The 20,423-nt window shown below is 41.7% G+C and overlaps 1 protein-coding gene across 2 annotated transcripts; it reads right to left on the bottom strand.

Annotated features, from left to right (window-relative positions):
* Positions 1 to 671: 671 nt before the first annotated feature.
* On the bottom strand, positions 672 to 19,920 carry LOC110497580 (forkhead box protein O3). 2 transcript variants are annotated; one of them, XM_021573757.2, is made up of 4 exons: positions 19,411 to 19,920; positions 18,904 to 19,027; positions 18,153 to 18,766; positions 672 to 4,208 (listed from the first exon to the last, which is right to left on the bottom strand). In XM_021573757.2, the coding sequence occupies exons 3-4, from the start codon at positions 18,726 to 18,728 to the stop codon at positions 2,856 to 2,858; spliced, it is 1,929 nt and encodes a 642-aa protein (XP_021429432.1). In that variant the 5' UTR covers positions 18,729 to 18,766; positions 18,904 to 19,027; positions 19,411 to 19,920; the 3' UTR covers positions 672 to 2,855. The 2 variants fall into 2 exon arrangements, with proteins under 2 accessions (XP_021429432.1, XP_036810427.1); XM_036954532.1 differs by having other exon boundaries at positions 18,904 to 19,023.
* Positions 19,921 to 20,423: the final 503 nt, after the last annotated feature.

Here is a 20,423-nt window from a genome sequence, read left to right as displayed (position 1 = left end):
AAGGGAGTTTCATAATTCCTTTGTCACCAGCAGGAGAAGAGAGGCTGTGATAGCCTGGACTGAACTGCATGGCGACTGTGATTGTGGCTGGAGGATTAACAAGAATGCAATATCCTGGTGCCCCCTTGATATCAAATCATTTTTGGGGGGAGGCAGGTAGCCTAGAGGTTAGAGCGTTGGGCCAATAACCATAAAGGTTGCTGGATCAAATCCCTGAGCTGACAAAGTAAAAATCTGTAAAAACCCACTGTTTCCCAGTAGGCTGTCATTGTAAATAAGAACTTGTTCTTAACTGACTTGCCTGGTTAAATAAAAAAAAAAACATGGCTTTGTTGTTGAATTTATGAATTAAGTGTGCGTCCACACACCGTGCTATTCCTATCACAAAAAGGCAGTACTCCGTTTTTATTTAACCATCTGGTTGCTATCAATCCCCCATTTTAAGATGGCATGTTTCCCTAGCAACCATTTTCTATAGCATGATGTCTGAGGACAAAGGACATATAGGAAATCGAATAATGTTCTTAGAATGCCCCCTTTTTGTCTTCAATCCATTTTTGCTGGTTTACACTTGCAGTAGCGGTGGAGTCTTTAAAAAAAAGAATACATGTAGAGACGGATATAAATATTCAATACAATAAAAGAACAAGACACATTTTCAAGACGATTTATAGTGTTTCACAAAGCTTTTATTTACATGCACCATTTCTTAGACCGACGTTACATCCTCCAAAGTGGAAATACATAAGGAAATGCCAACAAAACATCAAGTAGAGTGACGTCATTTAGGACCAGCAAGGTTAATAAGATCATAGGTAGGCAGTGAGTGATCTACAGTACGAGAAATAATACTGCAATATTACTTTCATGATGATACTAAAACAAAAATTATTTCAGCATAAAACCAGCCAGCCAAATGGTTAATATCTAATCATCGTATAAACCAATCCAAGTACTGTATTCAAAATATGTTGTATCAGGTCTAAATCCATCTACATTAATTACATAGAACTCCTATGTCGGTAGCGTTAAGAATAACATCGATGTCAAGAAAATAAGGGGTCATTAAAACGCCTAACATTTTCAATACAATAGCATAGGACACCCGTAAAGCTTGTACAATGTATGTTGACTCGAAATGTTGGTAATAATCTCTTCACTTAATCCTATTCCATGTGAGAAATCGGCTCATTATATTATTTTTTTGGCAATAATTTAAACAGAATGTTAAAAGAGTTTATTGCTTCTGATTCTGTATGGAATGGGCCATTCCATAATCTGATATTTCAGGCTTTGCCTAAATGTCAATATTTAGCATGAGTAAATGTTTATCCAATGTACAAAAATAGGATTTTTGTAAGATGTAATTCCTTCGGTGTTCAAAATAAGTAAAAATACAAAGTAGATCCATTCTCATTGGATGAGATTGTAAACTTAACCCTTAGGTTGACCCTTTTTTGTTCTTACAAAGTATATTGGAAAAACCACGAGTTAAATCCATTGTTAAATTATTGTGACAGTCGTTTTGCCTGTAGAATTTCACTTTAACCCTTATTTCTACTAAAGCGCGTGCTGAACAAAGTACATTCTCAATGTTTTCGTTTATTGGATTTCTTGAACGTGGAAAAGATCTGTCAATATTCAAGAAGATATTGTACTGTTATTGTTCCCTAATTTAAAAGCCATCTAAAATGCTATGCTACCATGCAACTGCCAGTCTTTTTTATACAACGCTTTTCCTTAAAGGTCCTGCATGGTCAATCCAACATCTGCAATGGCCGTGCAGCATTCAGAGCTATGCGGCCTCTGCAGAAGTCAAAAGAAGTCAAACTTCTTGCGCTTCGCATGAGCTGTTGGAAGTCGTCAAGGAAGTTATTATGTGTTTATAAAGCACCTTCCGCCCCCCACGTACCATCGACCAATCATGTCAATGCAGAGCTATGCGGAGCCCTAAGTATTATTACAACATTTGGGAGGTGCACGGCAATGCGGCGCGGAGCTCGATTTGGCCTCTGCAAGCCTCCAAGAGGCTCTGCAATTGCGTCATTTCCAGAGCGATCATGAATTGCTATAAGGACTGACAATCAAGCAACACCCGGGCCTATATTCATAAAGCTTCCTAGAGTAGGAGTGCTGATCTAAAAGGCTAAACTGATCCTGTATCAGCACTCATACTCAGAAATGCTTTATTGAATACAGGCCACGTTATAGTGCAGAGTCTGACATTGCAACTTTACAAAGCAGAGACTTCTCTCAGGAGTATTGAATACCAAAATCACAGAAGAAAATTAACCAAACATCACATACATACAGTACAATTAACGCCATGTGGTTAACCTTGCTTTTAATGACGTTAAACATTTATAAGCTAAATGTTTTACGATACAGGTGCATGGAATGGTTCTTTGATGCAAGGCGTTTCAAAGATACACAATTGCTTTTTTCCCCCTTATTTCTTTAGTCCTCTTTTCTGCTGAGAACATACCGGTAAAAGCATACAAAGCTGAATCAAGTATATACAAAATAATGGTAACATTCTCTGGAGCTTGTTAGATGTAAACACGCAGTCAACCACACTGAAGTGACGGCTGGTTTGGCAAAAAAATATTGTGTTGGTTAATGTATAGTTAAGAAATATGACATGGGAAGCTGGGTAAAAATGAAATAAAAAACATTTCATTTTAATATCAGTGTTTACAAATCACCACATAAGGATAAATCCCTGAGACTTAAAATAAGTGTCTATTTCACATTTTAACTTCACATTTACTAAAATCCCACTGATAATACGGATGGTTCCTGTCTCAACTCCCAACACAGAGACTAAACAGAGCTCCACAGTCCTGGGCCTGTATTCACAAATCATCAATGCAGTCAGCGTCCATCAGCTCATTACGGATGATAGTGTCCATGTCACAGTCCAGGCTGCTGCTGAACACGTCCAAATCCAGATCATCAGGGATGGGAAAGCGGTCTGGAGCGATCAACTGAAATGGGTTTTCAGAGGTGCTGTTGTTGGTACCAGAGCCACCAAGCTGCATAGAAGAGTTTCTACTGGGAGACGGTAGGTGCTGGAGAAGCTGCTTGGCCTGCTGGTCCAAGTCATTGCTTGAGCACAACACTTCATTGCTCGGTGTAGACAAGCCAGCCTGAGCCCGCCAACCAGGCATTAAGGAAGTCTGGGAATTCAGACCCGCAGCACCGTCCCAGTTTGATGCTTCCTTGCGAAGCAGCATGGCATTCCGCCGGGAATTCTGGGACAAAGTGACAGAGGCGCTGGCTTGTGACATCAGTGGGTCAGAGTGCGTGAGCATGATGTCGCTGACATGGCTGCCATGTGTCTCCAGGCTCAGCAGGTCCTGTAGGGCGTGGTGGTGGTTGAAACGAGAGGACAGGCAGGAGAAGGAAGCTTGGTGGTTCTCCTGGATGGTCTGCATGGGGGACTGGCGTAGGGAGGTCACTGAGGAGGACGGGGGGCTGAGCTGGAAGATGGAGATGGCAGACCCGTAGCTGCCGGAGGATGGGATGCCCAGACTACTACTACCTCCTGAACAGCTGAAGGTTAACACTGAGCTCCCCATCTGATTGGGTCCTCCGCTCTCCACCTCCTGTCCCAGGGGCTGCTGGGACGCCGTCAAGCTGATGTTGTCCAGAAGGTCGCCCATCAGATCGTCAGGGAGCCCGTCATTGAGGTTCATAGTGAGGGCTAGGTCGGCCAGACCTAGGGGGCCGGTGGAGGGGGACAAACTGCTGGGACTGGAGTAGAGCATGGGGGAGAGGGGAGAAATGGAGTCGTCATCCAGCGCCTCGTCCAGCTCTGGGTTGGCCAGGATGGGGGAAAGGCGCCCGCTGATTGTGCTGGCGTTGGAGTTGGTGCGAGACCTGAAGTCCGTCCAGGCATCCAGTTCGTCGCTGCTGCGAGACGTGGGACTTCCTGTCCACTTGGACAAGCTAGAGGATAAGGATAAACTCTCGGAGCTGCCATCTTGGACGGCCTGTAGGCCTAGAGATGCTTTCTTTTTGGCGGCGCGGCCTCGAGCACCTTTGATCAGCTTGTTGCTGTTGTCCATGGATACGGCCCGTCGTCGTGGAGCTTTGCCGCCTTTCCCGCCCTCAGGGTTGACCATCCACCAGGAACTTTTCCCCGTTCCTTCATTCTGCACTCGCATGAAACGACTGTGGAGAGACAGGTTGTGTCGGATGGAGTTCTGGAGAGAGAGGAAAGGGTTACAGTTTTGTGTGACACTTTAACAGGAGGTTAATACAATATTGTTACGTGTTTAATCACAGTGTTACTACACAGATCTAAGAGAAACAATATATAAAAACACATTTTTGATGGAGAAAGAGCCCAATGCATGGGAATTTTTGCAGTATTTGATTTCATTCCTGATGTAAATGTGTGGATTGTCTTTGATGTTAAAGATTCTTGGTGGTAAAATTGCTCCAAAAAAAAGCTGTTTTTATATGAGACTTGTGAAAAATGTTTTAACCTCTGTATAATTTTTTTGAAATTATTATTTTTTTAAAAGGCCTGTGCTCAATCATACATACACACTGGACATAAAGCTGAGAAGCAAAGTAAAGGGAGAAAACATTAATATACACACACTGGTTATTACACTGCAGTTATACAATGTGTGGGACTTCTACTCAGAGAGACAGTATTCCACTGCAACTGTGACCTATTTTCTGTCTGCTGCTGTAAAAGGCCTAACAGATTTCCCTGGAGATATTCTCCACCATGTAGCTTCTAAATGAAAAGGGCTGGAGTCTGTCTGTGCATTCAGGTTACACTAACAGGGAGCCCTGCCACAGAGCGAAGCAAAAGGAGAGCAGGGGAGAGGAGGAACCGCGGTAAGTCATCTCTGGGTATGCGGCACCAGGGCTTGGAGAGGGGTGGGTTAATGAGAGATGTACGGATAAGTGTGAGTCCTAAGTCAAGGGTAGTCCTAAGTGCCTCTACCATTTTGCCTAGCAAAATCTGATATGCACACGTCTGCCTACTATGCAAAGCTGGACATTTCTGTGATGTGAGATAGATCACTGACCAAACCGGCCTATTCTTTCCTATGGGTCAGTGGGCTGTTTTGTCTATATTTGAATATGGGTCAATGGTTTAGTCTGTTGACATCAAACTTCCCGAAAACCCCTCGGTCAGTGACTCGCTCCAAGCCAATTACATGATTAAACTAAGCAGTGAAACACTTTTATCATCCAGTCAGGAGTGAAACATGCTTCTCTTTTCCTGCACTGTTAATGCATGACTCATCAGTCGTTCTTTTTCTTATTGACTAGCCTGGCAGGGTTGATACGACTTTGCAACATGCCAACAACTGTGGGTATGACTATGGTCAGCTGTAAAGCTGGGAATTGGCAGGGACCTCATGATACAATATCACGATACCTACACTACCGGTCAAAAGTTTTAGAACACCTACTCATTCAAGGGTTTTTCTTTATTTTTACTATTTTCTACATTGTATAGTGAAGAAATCCAAACTATGAAATAACACATATGGAATCATGTAGTAACCCAAAAAAGGTGTTAAACAAATCAAAATATATTTTATATTTAAGATTCTTCAAAATAGCCACCCTTTGCCTTGATGACAGCTTTGCACACTCTTGGCATTCTCTCAACCAGCTTCATGAGGTAGTCCCTTGGAATGCATTTAAATGCATTTAGCAGGTGTGCCTTGTTAAAAGTTCATTTGTGGAATTTCTTTCCTCCTTAATGCGTTTGAGCCAATCAGTTGTGCTGTGACAAGTTAGGGTTGGTATACCGAAGATAGCCCTATTTGGTAAAAGACCAAGTCCATATTATGGCAAGAAAAGCTCAAATAAGCAAAGAGAAACGACAGTCCATCATTACTTTACTTTTTTGGTTAATACATGATTCCATATGTGTTATTTCATAGTTTTGATGTCTTCACTGTTATTCTACAATGTAGAAAATAGTACAAATAAAGAAAAACCCTTGACTGAGTAGGTGTTCTAAAACGTTTGACCGGTAGTGTAGGTGCTGACATGACATGCTCTGCGATTCTCAATGCACTGCGATTCTCAATGCACTGCGATTCTCAATGCACTGCGATTCTCAATGCACTGCGATTCTCAATGCACTGCGTTTCTCAATGTACTGCGATTCTCAATGCACTGCGATTCTCAATGCACTGCGATTCTCAATGCACTGCGATTCTCAATGCACTGCGATTCTCAATGCACTGCGATTCTCAATGCACTGCGATTCTCAATGCACTGCGATTCTCAATGCACTGCGATTCTCAATGTACTGCGTTTCTCAATGCACTGCAATTCTCAATGTACTGCGATTCTCAATGTACTGCAATTCAATACTGCCATTTAATATACAGCTGAAGCTTAGACTTACACTTAGGTTGGAGTCATTAAAACTCATTTTTCAACCACTCCATAAACGTATTGTTAACAAACTATATCTTTGTGCATGACACAAGTAACTTTTCCAACAATTGTTTATATACAGATTATTTAACTTATAATTCACTGTATCCCAATTCCAGTGGGTCAGAAGTTTACATACACTAAGTTGACTGTGCCTGTAAACTGCTTGGAAAATACCAGAAAATGAAGTCATGGCGTTAGATGATTCTGATAAGCTAATTGACATCATTTGAGTCAATTGGAGGTGTACATGTGGATGTATTTCAAGGCCTACCTTCAAACTCAGTGCCTCTTTGCTTGACATCATGGGAAAATCAAAAGAAATCAGCCAAGACCTCAGAAAAAAATTGTAGACGTCCACAAGTCTGGTTCATCCTTGGGAGCAATTTTCAAACGCCTGAAGGTACCACATTCATCTGTACAAACAACAGTACGCAAGTATAAACACCATGGGACCACGTAGCTGTCATAGCGCTCATGAAGGAGACAAGTTCTGTCTCCTAGAGACATTGGTGCGAAAAGTGCAAATCAATCCCAGACCTTGTGAAGATGCTGGAGGAAACAGGTACAAAAGTATCTATAGCCACAGTAAAACAAGTCCTATATCGACATAACCTGAAAGGCCGCTCAGCAAGGACTGCTCCAAAACCGCCATAAAAAAAGCCAGACTACGGTTTGCCACTGTACATGGGGACAAACTTTTTGGAGAAATGTTCTCTGGTCTGATGAAACAAAAATAGAACTGTTTGGCCATAATGACCATAGTTATGTTTGGAGGAAAAAGGGGGAGGCTTGCAAGCCGAAGAACACCATCCCAACCCTGAAGCACGGCGGTGGCAGCATCATGTTATGGGGGTGCTTGACTGCAGGAGGGACTGGTGAACTTCACAAAATAGATGGCATCATGAGGACGGAAAATTATGTGGATATATTGAAGCAGCATCAGTCATGAAGTTAAAGCTTGGTCACAATTGGGTCTTCCAAATGGACAATGACCCCAAGCATACTTCCAAAGTTGTGGCAAAATGGCTTAAGGACAACAAAGTCAAGGCATTGGAGTGGCCATCACAAAGCCCTGACCTTAATCCCATAGAAAATTTGTGGGCAGAACTGAAAAAGCATGTGCGAGCAAGGAGGCCTACAAACCTGACTCAGTTACACCATCTCTGTCAGGAGGAATGGGCCAAAACTCACCCAACTCATTGTGGTTAGCTAGTGGAAGGCTACACGAAACGTTTGACCAAAGTTAAACAATGCTACTAAATACTAATTGAGTGTATGTAAACTTCTGACCCACTGGGAATGTGATGAAAGAAATAAAAGCTGAAATAAAATCACTACTATTTTTCTGACATTTCACATTCTTAAAATAAAAGTGGTGATCCTAACTGGCCTAAAACAGGGACTTTGTTACTAGGATTAAACTGAGTTTAAATGTATTTGGCTAAGGTGCATGTAAACGTCCGACTTCAACTGTACAATACTGCCAAAGATATTGCTCTGCTGCAGAGGGACAAGAGAGAGCCATAAGAAAACGAGTTGTGATCAGACATAGAAATAAAAAAGTGCTGAAAACATGCTGGCTCACCATTTTAAAAAGAAGATAGAGAACGACAAATTCCGGAGTTTTGGCACAGGTACAGCTGACTAGCGCTAGCTAGATTTAACTACTTATTATTATCATCATCATCATCAATTATTTTTGATACTTGGAGTCAAGATATCGCAATACTCTGCTGTATCGATTTAGCTGATTAGGTTACACAAACCTACCGTATTCAGATTTATATCTATACATTGTTGTATTATTGTTATTTTCACATGTATAATTGCAAGTAGAATGTGATCTCTATATTTTGATTTTAAAAAATATATTTTTGACCTTTATTTAACTAGGCAAGTCAGTTAAGAACAAATTCTTATTTACAACGACAGCCTACCCTGGCACAAACCCGGACGACATTGGGCTAATTGCGCGCCGCCCTATGGGACTCCCAATCACGGCCAGTTGTGAGCCTGGAATCGACCCAGGGTCTGTAGTGACGCCTCTAGCAGTGAGATGCAGTGGGAGCCCAATATGCAGTGCTTTCTGTAAAAAGACAGAACTAAAAGCACCCACTGTAGCGCTCCCCTCCCCCACTCTGTCATACAACAGCAGCAGCCGGTTGCAGCCTTTGATCAAAGCCTCCTTGTGAACAGACCGACAAACCGACAGACAGACAAACCGACAGACAGACAAACCGACACAGACACCAGAATTCTGCCAGTCTACACAAAGCAACGCCAGATCCAGAGTAAACCGGCAGCACGCCTCTTCCCCCTCTATTTCTCGCCCCGCTCACATCATCCCTGTCTCTCCCTCAGACACCCTCTATTTCTCCCTCCTATCAATCTCTCTCGGTCCCATCTCTCACTCCCCCGTACTGCTACACATTGACCTACATAGTTTCCAGTCAGCTGATTCTGATTCTTGTGCTCAGGCCACCAGCCAATAAAAAGAAAATGGAGGTATGGAGCACAGCAGCCAATGGCAAGACTCCAATTGATTAAAAACAAACCATAGTAGGTAGACCCATAACACTGTACCAGGACAATAGCTACAGCAAAGGGTGCACTGTCTAGCAACCAGACATAATGCATCAATTCCGTAAAAAATAAGACTTAAACAAAATGTTTCAGGACAAATGTGCACTGAATAGGTAAGTTAAGTATGGAACAAGTTGGGTTGACTGCAGGGCTAAATACAAGTATATTCTAGGTTGAACAGAAGCACTAATGTATGACATAAAACATAGCGTTATTATCAAAGTGGGAGCTGAATTACCTACTGTATAGATTGACAACGTCAACGATTAGCCCCAAACCACTCTTCATAAAGGACATAATGCACCGACCTTGCCCCACCTCAGCTGATGCAGATAGACAACCTAAATCTTATATTCCTTAATGCCACACTGTCTAATAGCTGAGATAAACTACTGACCATAGAACTATAGGCTAAATCCCTTCCTAATATGCAGACTAAACCTCTTCCTATGTGTACAGAGTATCAGTACACTACTTTACCTAACCTATAGAAACTAAGACCTAAATGGTGATCTCTAAAGCCATCAGCATGCTTCAGTTTGGCTGGAGGCAAGCCAAATCGTTGTTTGAAAAACTAGAAGAAAAGTGGCAATAGTACCGCTTGTCCATTTTGAGACGCCGTAGCCAGTATACACATCCTCAAAATAATTAGAATGAATCCAACTCAACACATCTGTCATTTTGACATTTTTGCCAAGATCTTAGCCACACAATTTTACATAAGATGTTTGGTGCAGTATTTCTCAGCAGGTCCCCCTGCTCAAGCCAGCGCATGTCCAGGCCCGTCTGAAGTTTGCCAATGACCATCTGGATGATCCAGAGGAGGAATGGGAGAAGATCACGTGGTTTTATGAGACAAAAATATAGCTTTTTGGTCTAAACTCCACTCGCTGTGTTTGGAGGAAGAAGGATGAGTACAACCCCAAGAACACCATCCCAACCGTGAAGCATGGAGGTGGAAACATCATTCTTTGGGGATGCTTTTCTGCAAAGGGGACAGGACGACTGCACCGTATTGAGGGGAGGATGGATGGGGCCATGTATCGCGAGATCTTGGCCAACAACCTCCTTCCCTCAGTAAGAGCATTGAAGATGGGTCGTGGCTGGGTATTCCAGCATGACAATGACCCGAAACACACAGCCAGGGCAACTAAGGAGTGGCTCCGTAAAAAGCATCTCAAGGTCCTGGAGTGGCCTAGACAGTCTCCAGACCTGAACCCAATAGAAAATCTTTGGAGGAAGCTGAAAGTCCGTATTGCCCAGTGACAGCCCCAAAACCTGAAGGATCTGGAGAAGGTCTGTATTGAGGAGTGGGCCAAAATCCCTGCTGCAGTGTGTGCAAACCTGGTCAAGAACTACAGGAAACGTATGATCTCTGTAATTGCAAACAAAGGTTCCTGTACCAAATATTAAGTTCTGCTTTTCTGATGTATCAAATACTTGTCATGCAATAAAATGCAAATTAATTACTTAAAAATCATACAATGTGATTTTCTAGATTTTTGTTTTAGATTCCGTCTCTCACAGTTGAAGTGTACCTATGATAAACATTACAGACCTCTACATGCTTTGTAAGTAGGACAACCTGCAAAATCGGCAGTGTATCAAATACTTGTTCTCCCCACTGTATACACAAAACTCTTCCGAACTGTTTAGGCTGGGTAGCATGCCTTAACAGTGTGAGCCACCCACAAGTAATCATGAGTGGCTTGTTGCGTGACTATTTCCATGACTAGTTAGGTTCCCATCCAATTGGCGACAGACTTTCATGTGAATATTCAAAAATCTGCATGATGAAAATATGCACATTTTCCCACCAGTGGTGGGTTTCCACCAAACTGACTTGTTGTGGATAAAAATCTGTGTGTGACAACATTGTGCGCACTCTCGCTTACGTTTTCTGGTACCGAATAAAAATGTAAAGTTCGATGTGCTTCCATCGCATTTTAAACTCAACCGATAGTTGTCAAAAACTGTTGAGTTAAATAGAAAATGTACCTACTCTGGTATTGGCACACCTGCGCCCTAACAGCTCACAGATACATCGCAGGTAGGCTGTGCGGGTAGGCTAATGATTCAACCATATACGCATCAGCCACCACAGCTACTGAAGTCACTGAAACGCTTAACAAAGAGTTGCAGTCTGTTTTGGAATGGGTGGCCAGTAATAAACTGGTCTTGAACATCTCTAAAACTAAGAGCATTGTAATTGGTACAAAACATTCCTTAAGTTCTAGACCTCAGCTGAATCAGGTAATGAATCGTGTGGTTGTCGAACAAGTCGAGGAGACTAAATGACTTGGCGTTACCTTAGATTATAAACTGTTATGGTCAAAACATATAGATTCAATGGTTGTAAAGATGGGAAGAGGTCTGGCCGTAAAAAAGAGATGCTCTGCTTTTTTGACAGCACACTCCAAAAAGCAAGTCTTGCAGGCTCTAGTTTTGTCCTATCTTGATTATCGAGTGGTCCAGTGCTGCAAGGAAAGACCTAGTTAAGCTGCAGCTGGCCCAGAACAGAGTGGCACGTCTTGTTCTTCATTGTAATCAGAGGGCTGATATAAATACTATGCATGCCAGTCTTTCTTGGCTAAGAGTTGAGGAGAGACTGACTGCATCACCTATTTTTATAAGAAACAATGTGATGAAAATCCCAAATTGTTTGCATAGTCAACTTACACACAGCTCTGACACACACACACTTATCCCACTAGTCATGCCACCAGGGGTCTTTTCACAATCCAAGCAGTGCACGCTGACCAGGTCGCTAGGTGCACGGTGTTTCTTCTGACACATTGGTGCGGCTGGCTTCCGGGTTGGATGCGCACTGTGTTAAGAAGCAGTGCAGCTTGGTTGGGTTGTGTTTTGGAGGACGCATGGCTCTCGACCTTCGTCTCTCCCAAGCCCATATGGGAGTTGTAGCGATGAGACAAGATAGTAACTACTAACAATTGGATACCACAATCCACAAATCCAGACAAATTCAAGAAAGCGTAGTATTATATAGAGCCCTTATTGCATGGAACTTCCATCTCAAATAAACAGCAAACTTGATTTTAAAAAACAGATAAAGCAACACCTCGCGGCATAACGCCTTTCCCCTATTTGACCTAGATAGTGTGTGTAGGCTACATGTTTTGAAACGCTCTAACCACCTGCCTTACATTGCACTCCACGAGGAGCCTGTGTGGCAGGCTGACTACCTGTTACGCGAGGGCAGCAAGAAGCCAAGTTAAGTTGCTAGCTAGCATTAAACTTATCTTATAAAAAAAAAATCTATCTTGAAATAATCACTAGTTAACTACACATGGCTGATGATATTACTAGTTTATCTAGCGTGTCCTGTGTTGCATATAATCGATGTGGTGCCTGTTAATTTCTCATCGAATCACAGCCGACTGACAAATAGGTGATGATTTAACAAGGGCATTTACGGAAAAAAAACAGTCGTTGCACCAATGTACCTAACCATAAACATCAATGCCTTTCTTTAAAATCAATACACAAGTATATATTTTTAAACCTGCATATTTAGTTAATATTGTCTGCTAACATTAATTTCTTATAACTAGGGAAATTGTGTCACGTCTCTTGTTCTGTGCAAGCAGTCAGGGTATATGCAGCAGTTTGAGCCGCCTGGCTCGTTGCGAACTGTGTGTAATCCATTTATTCCTAACAAAGGCCGTAATTAATTTGCCAGAATTTTACATAATTATGACATAACATTGAAGGTTGTGCAATGTAACAGCAATATTTAGACTTAGGGATGCCACCCGTTAGATAAAATACGGAACTTTTCCGTATTTCACTGAAAGAATAAACTTTTTGTTTTCGAAATGATAGTTTCCGGATTCGACCATATTAATGACCTACGGCTCGTATTTCTGTGTGTTATGTTATAATTAAGTCTATGATTTGATATTTGATAGAGCAGTCTGACTGAGCGATAGTAGGCAGCAGCAGGCTCGTAAGCATTCATTCAAACAGCACTTTCGTGCGTTTGCCAGCAGCTCTTCGCAATTCTTCAAGCATTGCGCTGTTTATGACTTCAAGCCTATCAACTCCCGAGATTAGGCTGGTGTAACCGATGTGAAATGGCTAGCTAGATTGCGAGGTGCGCGCTAATACCGTTTCAAACGTCACTCGCTCTGAGACTTGGAGTGGTTGTTCCCCTTGCTCTGCATGGGTAACGGTGCTTCGAGGGTGGCTGTTGTCGATGTGTTCCTGGTTCGAGCCCAGGTAGGAGCGAGGAGAGGGACGGAAGCTATACTGTTACACTGGCAATACTAAAGTGCCTATAAGAACATCCAATAGTTAAAGGTATATGAAATACAAATCGTATAGAGAGAAATAGTCCTGTAATTCCTATTATAACTACAACCTAAAACTTCTTACCTGGGAATATTGAAGACTCATGTTAAAAGGAACCACCAGCTTTCATATGTTCTCATGTTCTGAGAAAGGAACTTAAACGTTAGCTTTTTTCAATGGCACATATTGCACTTTTTCTTTCTTCTCCAACACTTTTCTTTGCAATATTTAAACCAAATTGAACATGCTTCATTATTTATTTGAGGCTAAATTGATATTATTGATGTATTATATTAAGTTAAAATAAGTGTTCATTCAGTATTGTTGTAATTCTCATTATTACACATTTTTAAAATAATATCGGCCGATTAATCGGTATCGGCTTTTTTTTGGGTCCTCCAATAATCGGTATCGGCGTTGAAAAATCATAAATCGGTCGACCTCTACTATTGATGTTCTGTATTATGTTTCATGTGGACCCCAGGAAGAGTAGCTGTTGCAACAACTAATGAGGATCCTAATAAAATACCAAATATCTACATGGAGATATTATGGATAACAATATTTTTGTCAAACAATGATCATCAGGGCCATGTCCGAATACCATACTTAAAACTGCATACTATTTACTCATCGGCACATACTATTTAGCGCGTACCGTTTAGTAAAAAGTATGCGGTATGCCACAACACAGTAGCGGCTCCTGATTGGCTTAGGTGGGGAGGGGCCGAGTGTGGTTGAATTTTTCCATTAACCAGCCTAAACTCTGAATAGAATAGGTTAGTTATAGGCCTCAGGCTGCCTGTAACATTTGACCTACACCGTAGTAGACCATATAGCCCATGTGTCCCGTTTAAAAAGGGGCTGAAGTCAAACTGATCAGTTCCATTTCGACATATTTAGTGAAACCAAAGTGCTGTAAAATATAAATGAAATCAAATAGCCTAGTACACACACCAAAACTTGGACAGCAACATAATAAACTAACACACTAATTATTGGGAAGGAGATCAAAATGATCCATAAACTAAATAGGTAGACTAGACAACAAAACTAAAACAATCCACATGCTCAACTCAAAAGCAGCCATTTCCCGAGTCCCCGGTGCCGACAGATTCAGAAATCAAAAGATGGTTTAGTATTTCATTTTAAAGCTCTGACGAAAGCCAAGGGAACAAATAACACTTCAGTGAGAAACTAGTAATCCACTTTGGGATTTGTAATTTTATTCTTTAAGAACGTTTCCAAAGATGCAATACTTGTGATCATTTTAAGGAGAACAAAAACTACTTGGCCTACATTTGAAAACCACCAAAAGAAGATTTGTGCATCTTCCCAATTAAGTAGCCTAGTTTTGTTGTTTGCTACTTGAAGAGAACTTGCAGCCCACCTCTTCCTACGCAATGTGGAAAAGTGTGCATCAAATTCTACTAGACGACGAGCCGGAATGAGTATAAAATCCTGGGATTTAAACCATACTTGATTTTTGAAATGTCACATAGTACTAAAACATTCTATATTTGCATACTGAGAATGCGTCATTGCGTTGTTTCCCGCCATTAGTTGATTTTGGTAGCGCATCCCCATATCTAAATGATCAGCTGTTGTCAAAGCCGAAACGAGTATTACGTCCAGGCATTAACAGTATACTTGATTCTCAACATGTCGGATACTATTAAGCTTTATTTTTTTTTGCATATTCAAACAGCCTACTATTGAGGACGCAAGTATGTATTCAGACACGGCCCAAATCACCAGAATAAGACCCTCGTTATTGATTTATTGTTATAACTATGATCATTATCATAGTAATGATCCTAGTGGCGTTGCGGTCAGTGCTAGAGGCATCACTACAGACCCTGGTTCGATTCCATGCTGTATCATAACCGGTCGTGACTGGGAGTCCCATAGGGCGCCGCACAATTGGCCCAGCGTCTTCCGGGTTAGGGTTTGGTCGTCATTGTAAATAAGAATTTGACTTGACTTGCCTAGTTAAATAAATGTTAAATAAAAATAAAACACAAAAATGTAAATTATTCCATTTCTGTAGACCCACAAACCTCTATCCAACAGTTGCACAGGATTACAAACCTAGACTATTTATATTTCCAGACCTCTTTTTTCCATTTAAATCCAGCAAAGCTGAAGCTTTCATTAGACTCGATTCCATGACGGATGGATTGGTTTTCCAGGCCAAACTAATCCCCAGAATCAAACAGAGGCAAGAGACAACAGACCAGAGAGAGCCCTTTGCGGACCAAAATTATAGGCTTAAAGGGATATTTCAGGATTTTGGCAATGAAGACCTTTATCTACCTCCCAAGACTCAGATGAACTAATGGATACCATTTTTATGCCTCTGCATCCAGAAGGAAGTGAGGCAATTTTGTGAGCCAATGATAACTAGCTTAGCGCAGAGACTGGAAGTCTTCGGGTACAGCTAGCATGCCAGCAGTCTTTGTGCTAAGCGAGCGCTAACGCTAGTTAGCATTGGCTCGCGAAACTACCTCCAACTTCCTTCACAGCCAAAATCCTGAGCTATCCCTTTAACCACCAGGTTATAAGGGCACTAGCAGAGAGGCCTCTAATGAGAGGGACTATCTGAACTAATGAATACTCCTCAGGAAAAACAATACTAATAAAATGGGAAAAGGAGGATGAAGAAGTATCTCAACTCGGGAGAAATTAAAGGAAAGTAACTACCTTCATTGGCTGTTGAGGCCAGGTAGTGGGGTCTTTTGTTTTCGTCCTCAGCTGTATGCATCCATTTTAAATAATCAATGGCTATCATTCACCATCTACCATCACAATGAATAGCCCATCATTGGGTGCATCCCAAATGACAGCCCAATCCCTACATACTGTAGTGCATTGCATATGACCAGACCCTACGGGACCCGAGTAAAAACAAATGCACTATAAAAGGAAATAGGATGCCATATGGGAAACAAATGTGTTTAACTGCGCCTTTGTTCTGATCGTGTTACTGAAAACTGCTCTAATAAATAAACTCAGATCAAAAGGACACCATAACATAAAAATTGGTCACCCTAAATGTGTTTTAATTTAATAACATTTTTTAATTTTCAACTGCTGACAAATGTTTGTTGTAATTTGTTGCACTGAGCCGAGATCCCCTGCAGGCCAGAGGGCCTCTTCTACATGCAAGTACTCTGATAAGACGGTGGCAGTCAGAGGAACTCTCCACTCAGTGTTACAGTACGAGTAGAGTAAAGTGAAACTGAACAATTCGGTTTAAACCCAGGCTGACAGTATATGGCCTAAGTCTCCTAAACCAGAGCCATAGTGTAGGTCTATATGGTTCTGTCCTAAACTCGAGACAGCATCTGATTGCCCAGCTTTCTCTGAATGGTCTTCATCAAGAGGGCTGAATGACAATGTAGGTATCCATCTGCTTCTATTACAGCACTGTCATAGGCCGGGTGACAGGAGTGGTGTTGGCTGCACTCAGGAGGAGCCTCATGCAACAGTGATATCTGCATGGGGCGTCCCTTGTTTCTATCAGGCAGCCACACACTTTCCAATCCCAGCTGGTTATCATTTTTTTTGTATGCATTGTAATTCCAGAAAATGTCCATAATATATCTGCCGCTGATTAGTGGAATGATATTGTTTTACAGTATTACTTACCCGCAATTGTTCGAATGTATGTGTGAGAAACCCTCCACTATGCAGTGCTTGGTATCATTGTACCATCGAAATCGCTGTGAAATATCTTTAAAAAATATATAGTTTTTATAGTTGTTTGAAGCTGGCGGACCAAAATTTGTTGGTTTCAGTTTTGGTGCACCAGTTTCAAACTGTAAAAACGATATTTGTTACTGAAAATATATATATTTCACAGCGATTTAGATGGTACAATGATAACAAGAACTGAAATTGAGCAAACAGTATAATTTTTGCAACCAGGAAATGACAGCGATTTCCACTAGATAACACAGCCACAAAGTCAGAAACAACTTTTCTCAGTTTGACAACATATGCCAATCCAGCGGGAGAACTCAATTGGCAAAAGTCACAGCCAATCACAACACTGGTGGGTAAGTAACACTATGAAACACTATCATTCCACTATTAGCGCCAGATATATTACAGACATTTTCTGAAATTAAAATGCAAAAATCATTTCGATTTAAAAAAAAAAGTGTAGCACCTATAAGAACACTATGACCTCAGGCCATATAACCCCAGGAATTACAGGAAATTAGCTTTAAAACTGCATATTGTTCACTCCACCCCATGGCAAAATGTGTAGAATTGCAGCAAACCTGATTTAAAAACTAAAACATTTTCTTTATGTCAAGTGTAGAATTGCAGGAAATATACCCTAAAAACGATAGTTATATATTTTATCTCCGCTGTCAAGAGGGGGGGGAACTACTCGCAACAAATTTCACATGGGGCCCCCAAAAGGCTAGGGCCGGCTCTGACTACATGTGTGGGTATGGCTGTGGGTAAGTAGACCCGCGAGCCACTTGCGGCTCCTAATGCGTTGAGCTTTTGTGGCCCCCACCCCTATCCCTGGTCTAGATGGAGGAAGACTTCACACCAAAAAAAACATACTGTGGTCCTTGGTATGTGTGTGTTTGAATACCCCGAGTGTGTCCCCTCACTACAATATGTACAGTATGTAGCCTACCTAAAACACATTAACTCCAAGTGAAAGCATTGTATATCTTTATCAATTCAGATGCCACCTGCAGATGACAGTACACACTAAGAACACATGGGCTAACTCACACAGCCTTTGTTACAGTGTTATTACTGAAAGCATCATCCCATATCAGTGATGTCACCCTGCTGCTCACCTTCCAGCCTGCAGAGCTGTTGCTGTCTCCTTTGTCCTTGAAGTAAGGGACAGACCTCACCATCCACTCATAGATCTGGGATAATGTCAGCCTCTGGTCCGGGGAGCTCTCTATGGCCTGGGTGATGAGGTCCGCATAGGAGTAGTTCCCCCAGGCATTCCTCCTAGCTGAGGACTTCCTAGGTTGGGAGGCCAGGCCATTGAGAGCTGAGACAGCATGTGTCTGTGTGGACAAGGAGGACCCATCGACGTCATTCCCCTCCTCTTTGGAAGTGGGGTTTAGTACTTCTTCCTTAGTGGTGGTGAAGCACAGGTGTTTAGAAGAGTTCTTTGTGTTCTGATGTATGGCTATGCCACCATTCACATTATTGACAGTGTACGAGCTAGAGCTGCTGGGTGCTGTGACATCATCATCCTCTTCCTCGGGAATGATGTCATCGTTTGATTCGGGCTTCCCTGCATTGGACTCTGGTCGAGGCAGAGGCCAGGTGCAAGACCTTGGTCGTTTCTGGGGCTCAAAGTCTGGATCGATGTCAATATCCTGAGAGAGTGGTTCATTGTGTGATACTTCAGCCATATTCCCCTCCTTGGTTTCTTGCTTGTATTCGGTATACACTGATCAACAAAGTTGCATTCCATTAATAATAGGCTATTATTCGTTTGGTTATCATGCATAATATTAGCAATCAATCACCAGCCTAATTTAAAGCATGTATAATGAGTCAAATGTGTCCAAGGTCCACATTCCACACCTCCAGCTGCTAATAGAACTCCACGTGCGTCCCGTCGACTGTCTTTTCTCTGATGATCGCAGCAACTTGATCGTGCGATTCAAAAGGCCATTGTTTCATGTGCATTTATTACTGCAGCGTCTGTCTGTAAACAAATTGATTTATTATACATACGGCATTTTCAGTGATACAACAGAATTCCATCACCTATCTTGGGAATGGCGTGTAGCGCACCCTCTAGAATAACGTTAGCTAGCTACTGTATACAATCAACAGCGTTCCGTGTTTGTTTACTATTTCCAATATGCAGGTTACATTTATTTTTTTTAATTGCTCGCTAGCGATAAGAATCCACACCTTCACATTCCAAATGGGGCTGCCATCTTGACCATTTCCTATCCAAATATTTTATTAACCGTGTTAAGGAGCACCGCCGAGAGCTTTCATTCCCTGCCTCCAGTAAGCTACTGGTTACCATCGATAAATTATTTTCAGCGTTTGCAACAAATGAAGAGTTCAGCTACTTACACAATGTTGCATGTCGAATTAATAAAACATTCGCTCTGCCTGTGATTCTGCTCCCTCTCCTCATCCCGAGCAGCGGTGCACACCACAAGCACAACCTCCAAGGCCATCTCCAGCTGGCTACTAATACTGTAGTCCCAGATGAAAGAAAAGACCTGCCCCCTGGATTGCACTGAAGGAATCGGAGTTAAAGTGACACACTCACTCTATTGCATCATATTGATAGGTTGAAACATTTCAAGTAAAGGCAACATACCAAGACATTTAATACAATAATTATGCATAATTACAAAAGGTACTTACTTAGTATTTAAAATAATAATTATAATACTATTATAATCATGGAAGGCAAAATTACACATGGTATTACACAGTAAAGATATATATATATATATATATATATATATATATAGTGTATAGAAAAGTATGTCCAAATTAGTGGATTCGGCAATTTCAGCCACACCCGTTGCTGACAGGTGTATAAAATCGGGCACACAGCCATGCAATCTCCATAGACAAACATTGGCAATAGAACGGCCTTACTGAAGAGCTCAGTGACTTTCAACGTAGCAGATAGAATGCCACCTTTCCAACAAGTCAGTTTTTCACATTTCTGCCCCGGTCAACTATAAGTGCTGTTTGTATTTATTAAGGATCCCCATACTCTTCCAGTGGTCATACGCAAATTTTAAATATTACATGACATTTCATAAGACTTTACACAATACATGAAGTGTTCCTTCGGGCCACTACTCTACTATCAAATATCTACAACACCTGTTATTGTGAAGTGGAAACGTCTAGGAGCAACAACGGCTGAGCCGCAAAGTGGTAGGTCCAAAAACAATTAGAACGGGACTGCCGGGTGCTGAAGTGAATCTGTCCTCGGTTGCAACACTCTACCGAGTTCTAAACTGCCTCTGGACGCAACGTCAGCACAATAACTGTTAGTCGGGGGCTTCATGAAATGGGCCGTACACAAGCCTAAGATCATCGTCGGCTGGAGTAGCTTAAAG

The sequence above is a fragment of the Oncorhynchus mykiss genome, chromosome 19 (assembly GCF_013265735.2).
Source record: "Oncorhynchus mykiss isolate Arlee chromosome 19, USDA_OmykA_1.1, whole genome shotgun sequence".
Taxonomy (NCBI): domain Eukaryota; kingdom Metazoa; phylum Chordata; class Actinopteri; order Salmoniformes; family Salmonidae; genus Oncorhynchus; species Oncorhynchus mykiss.
The sequence above is the reverse complement of the archived record's forward strand: the minus strand, read 5'-3'. Positions and strand labels throughout refer to the sequence as shown.

Coding starts and splice junctions, on each gene's coding strand:
- LOC110497580 (XM_021573757.2), bottom strand. CDS start 18,728: ATGGCTGAAGTATCACACAATGAACCACTCTCTCAGGATATTGACATC. Junction 4,209..18,152: donor ACAGCTCTGCAGGCTGGAAG/GTGAGCAGCAGG, acceptor CTCTCTCTCCAG/AACTCCATCCGACACAACCT.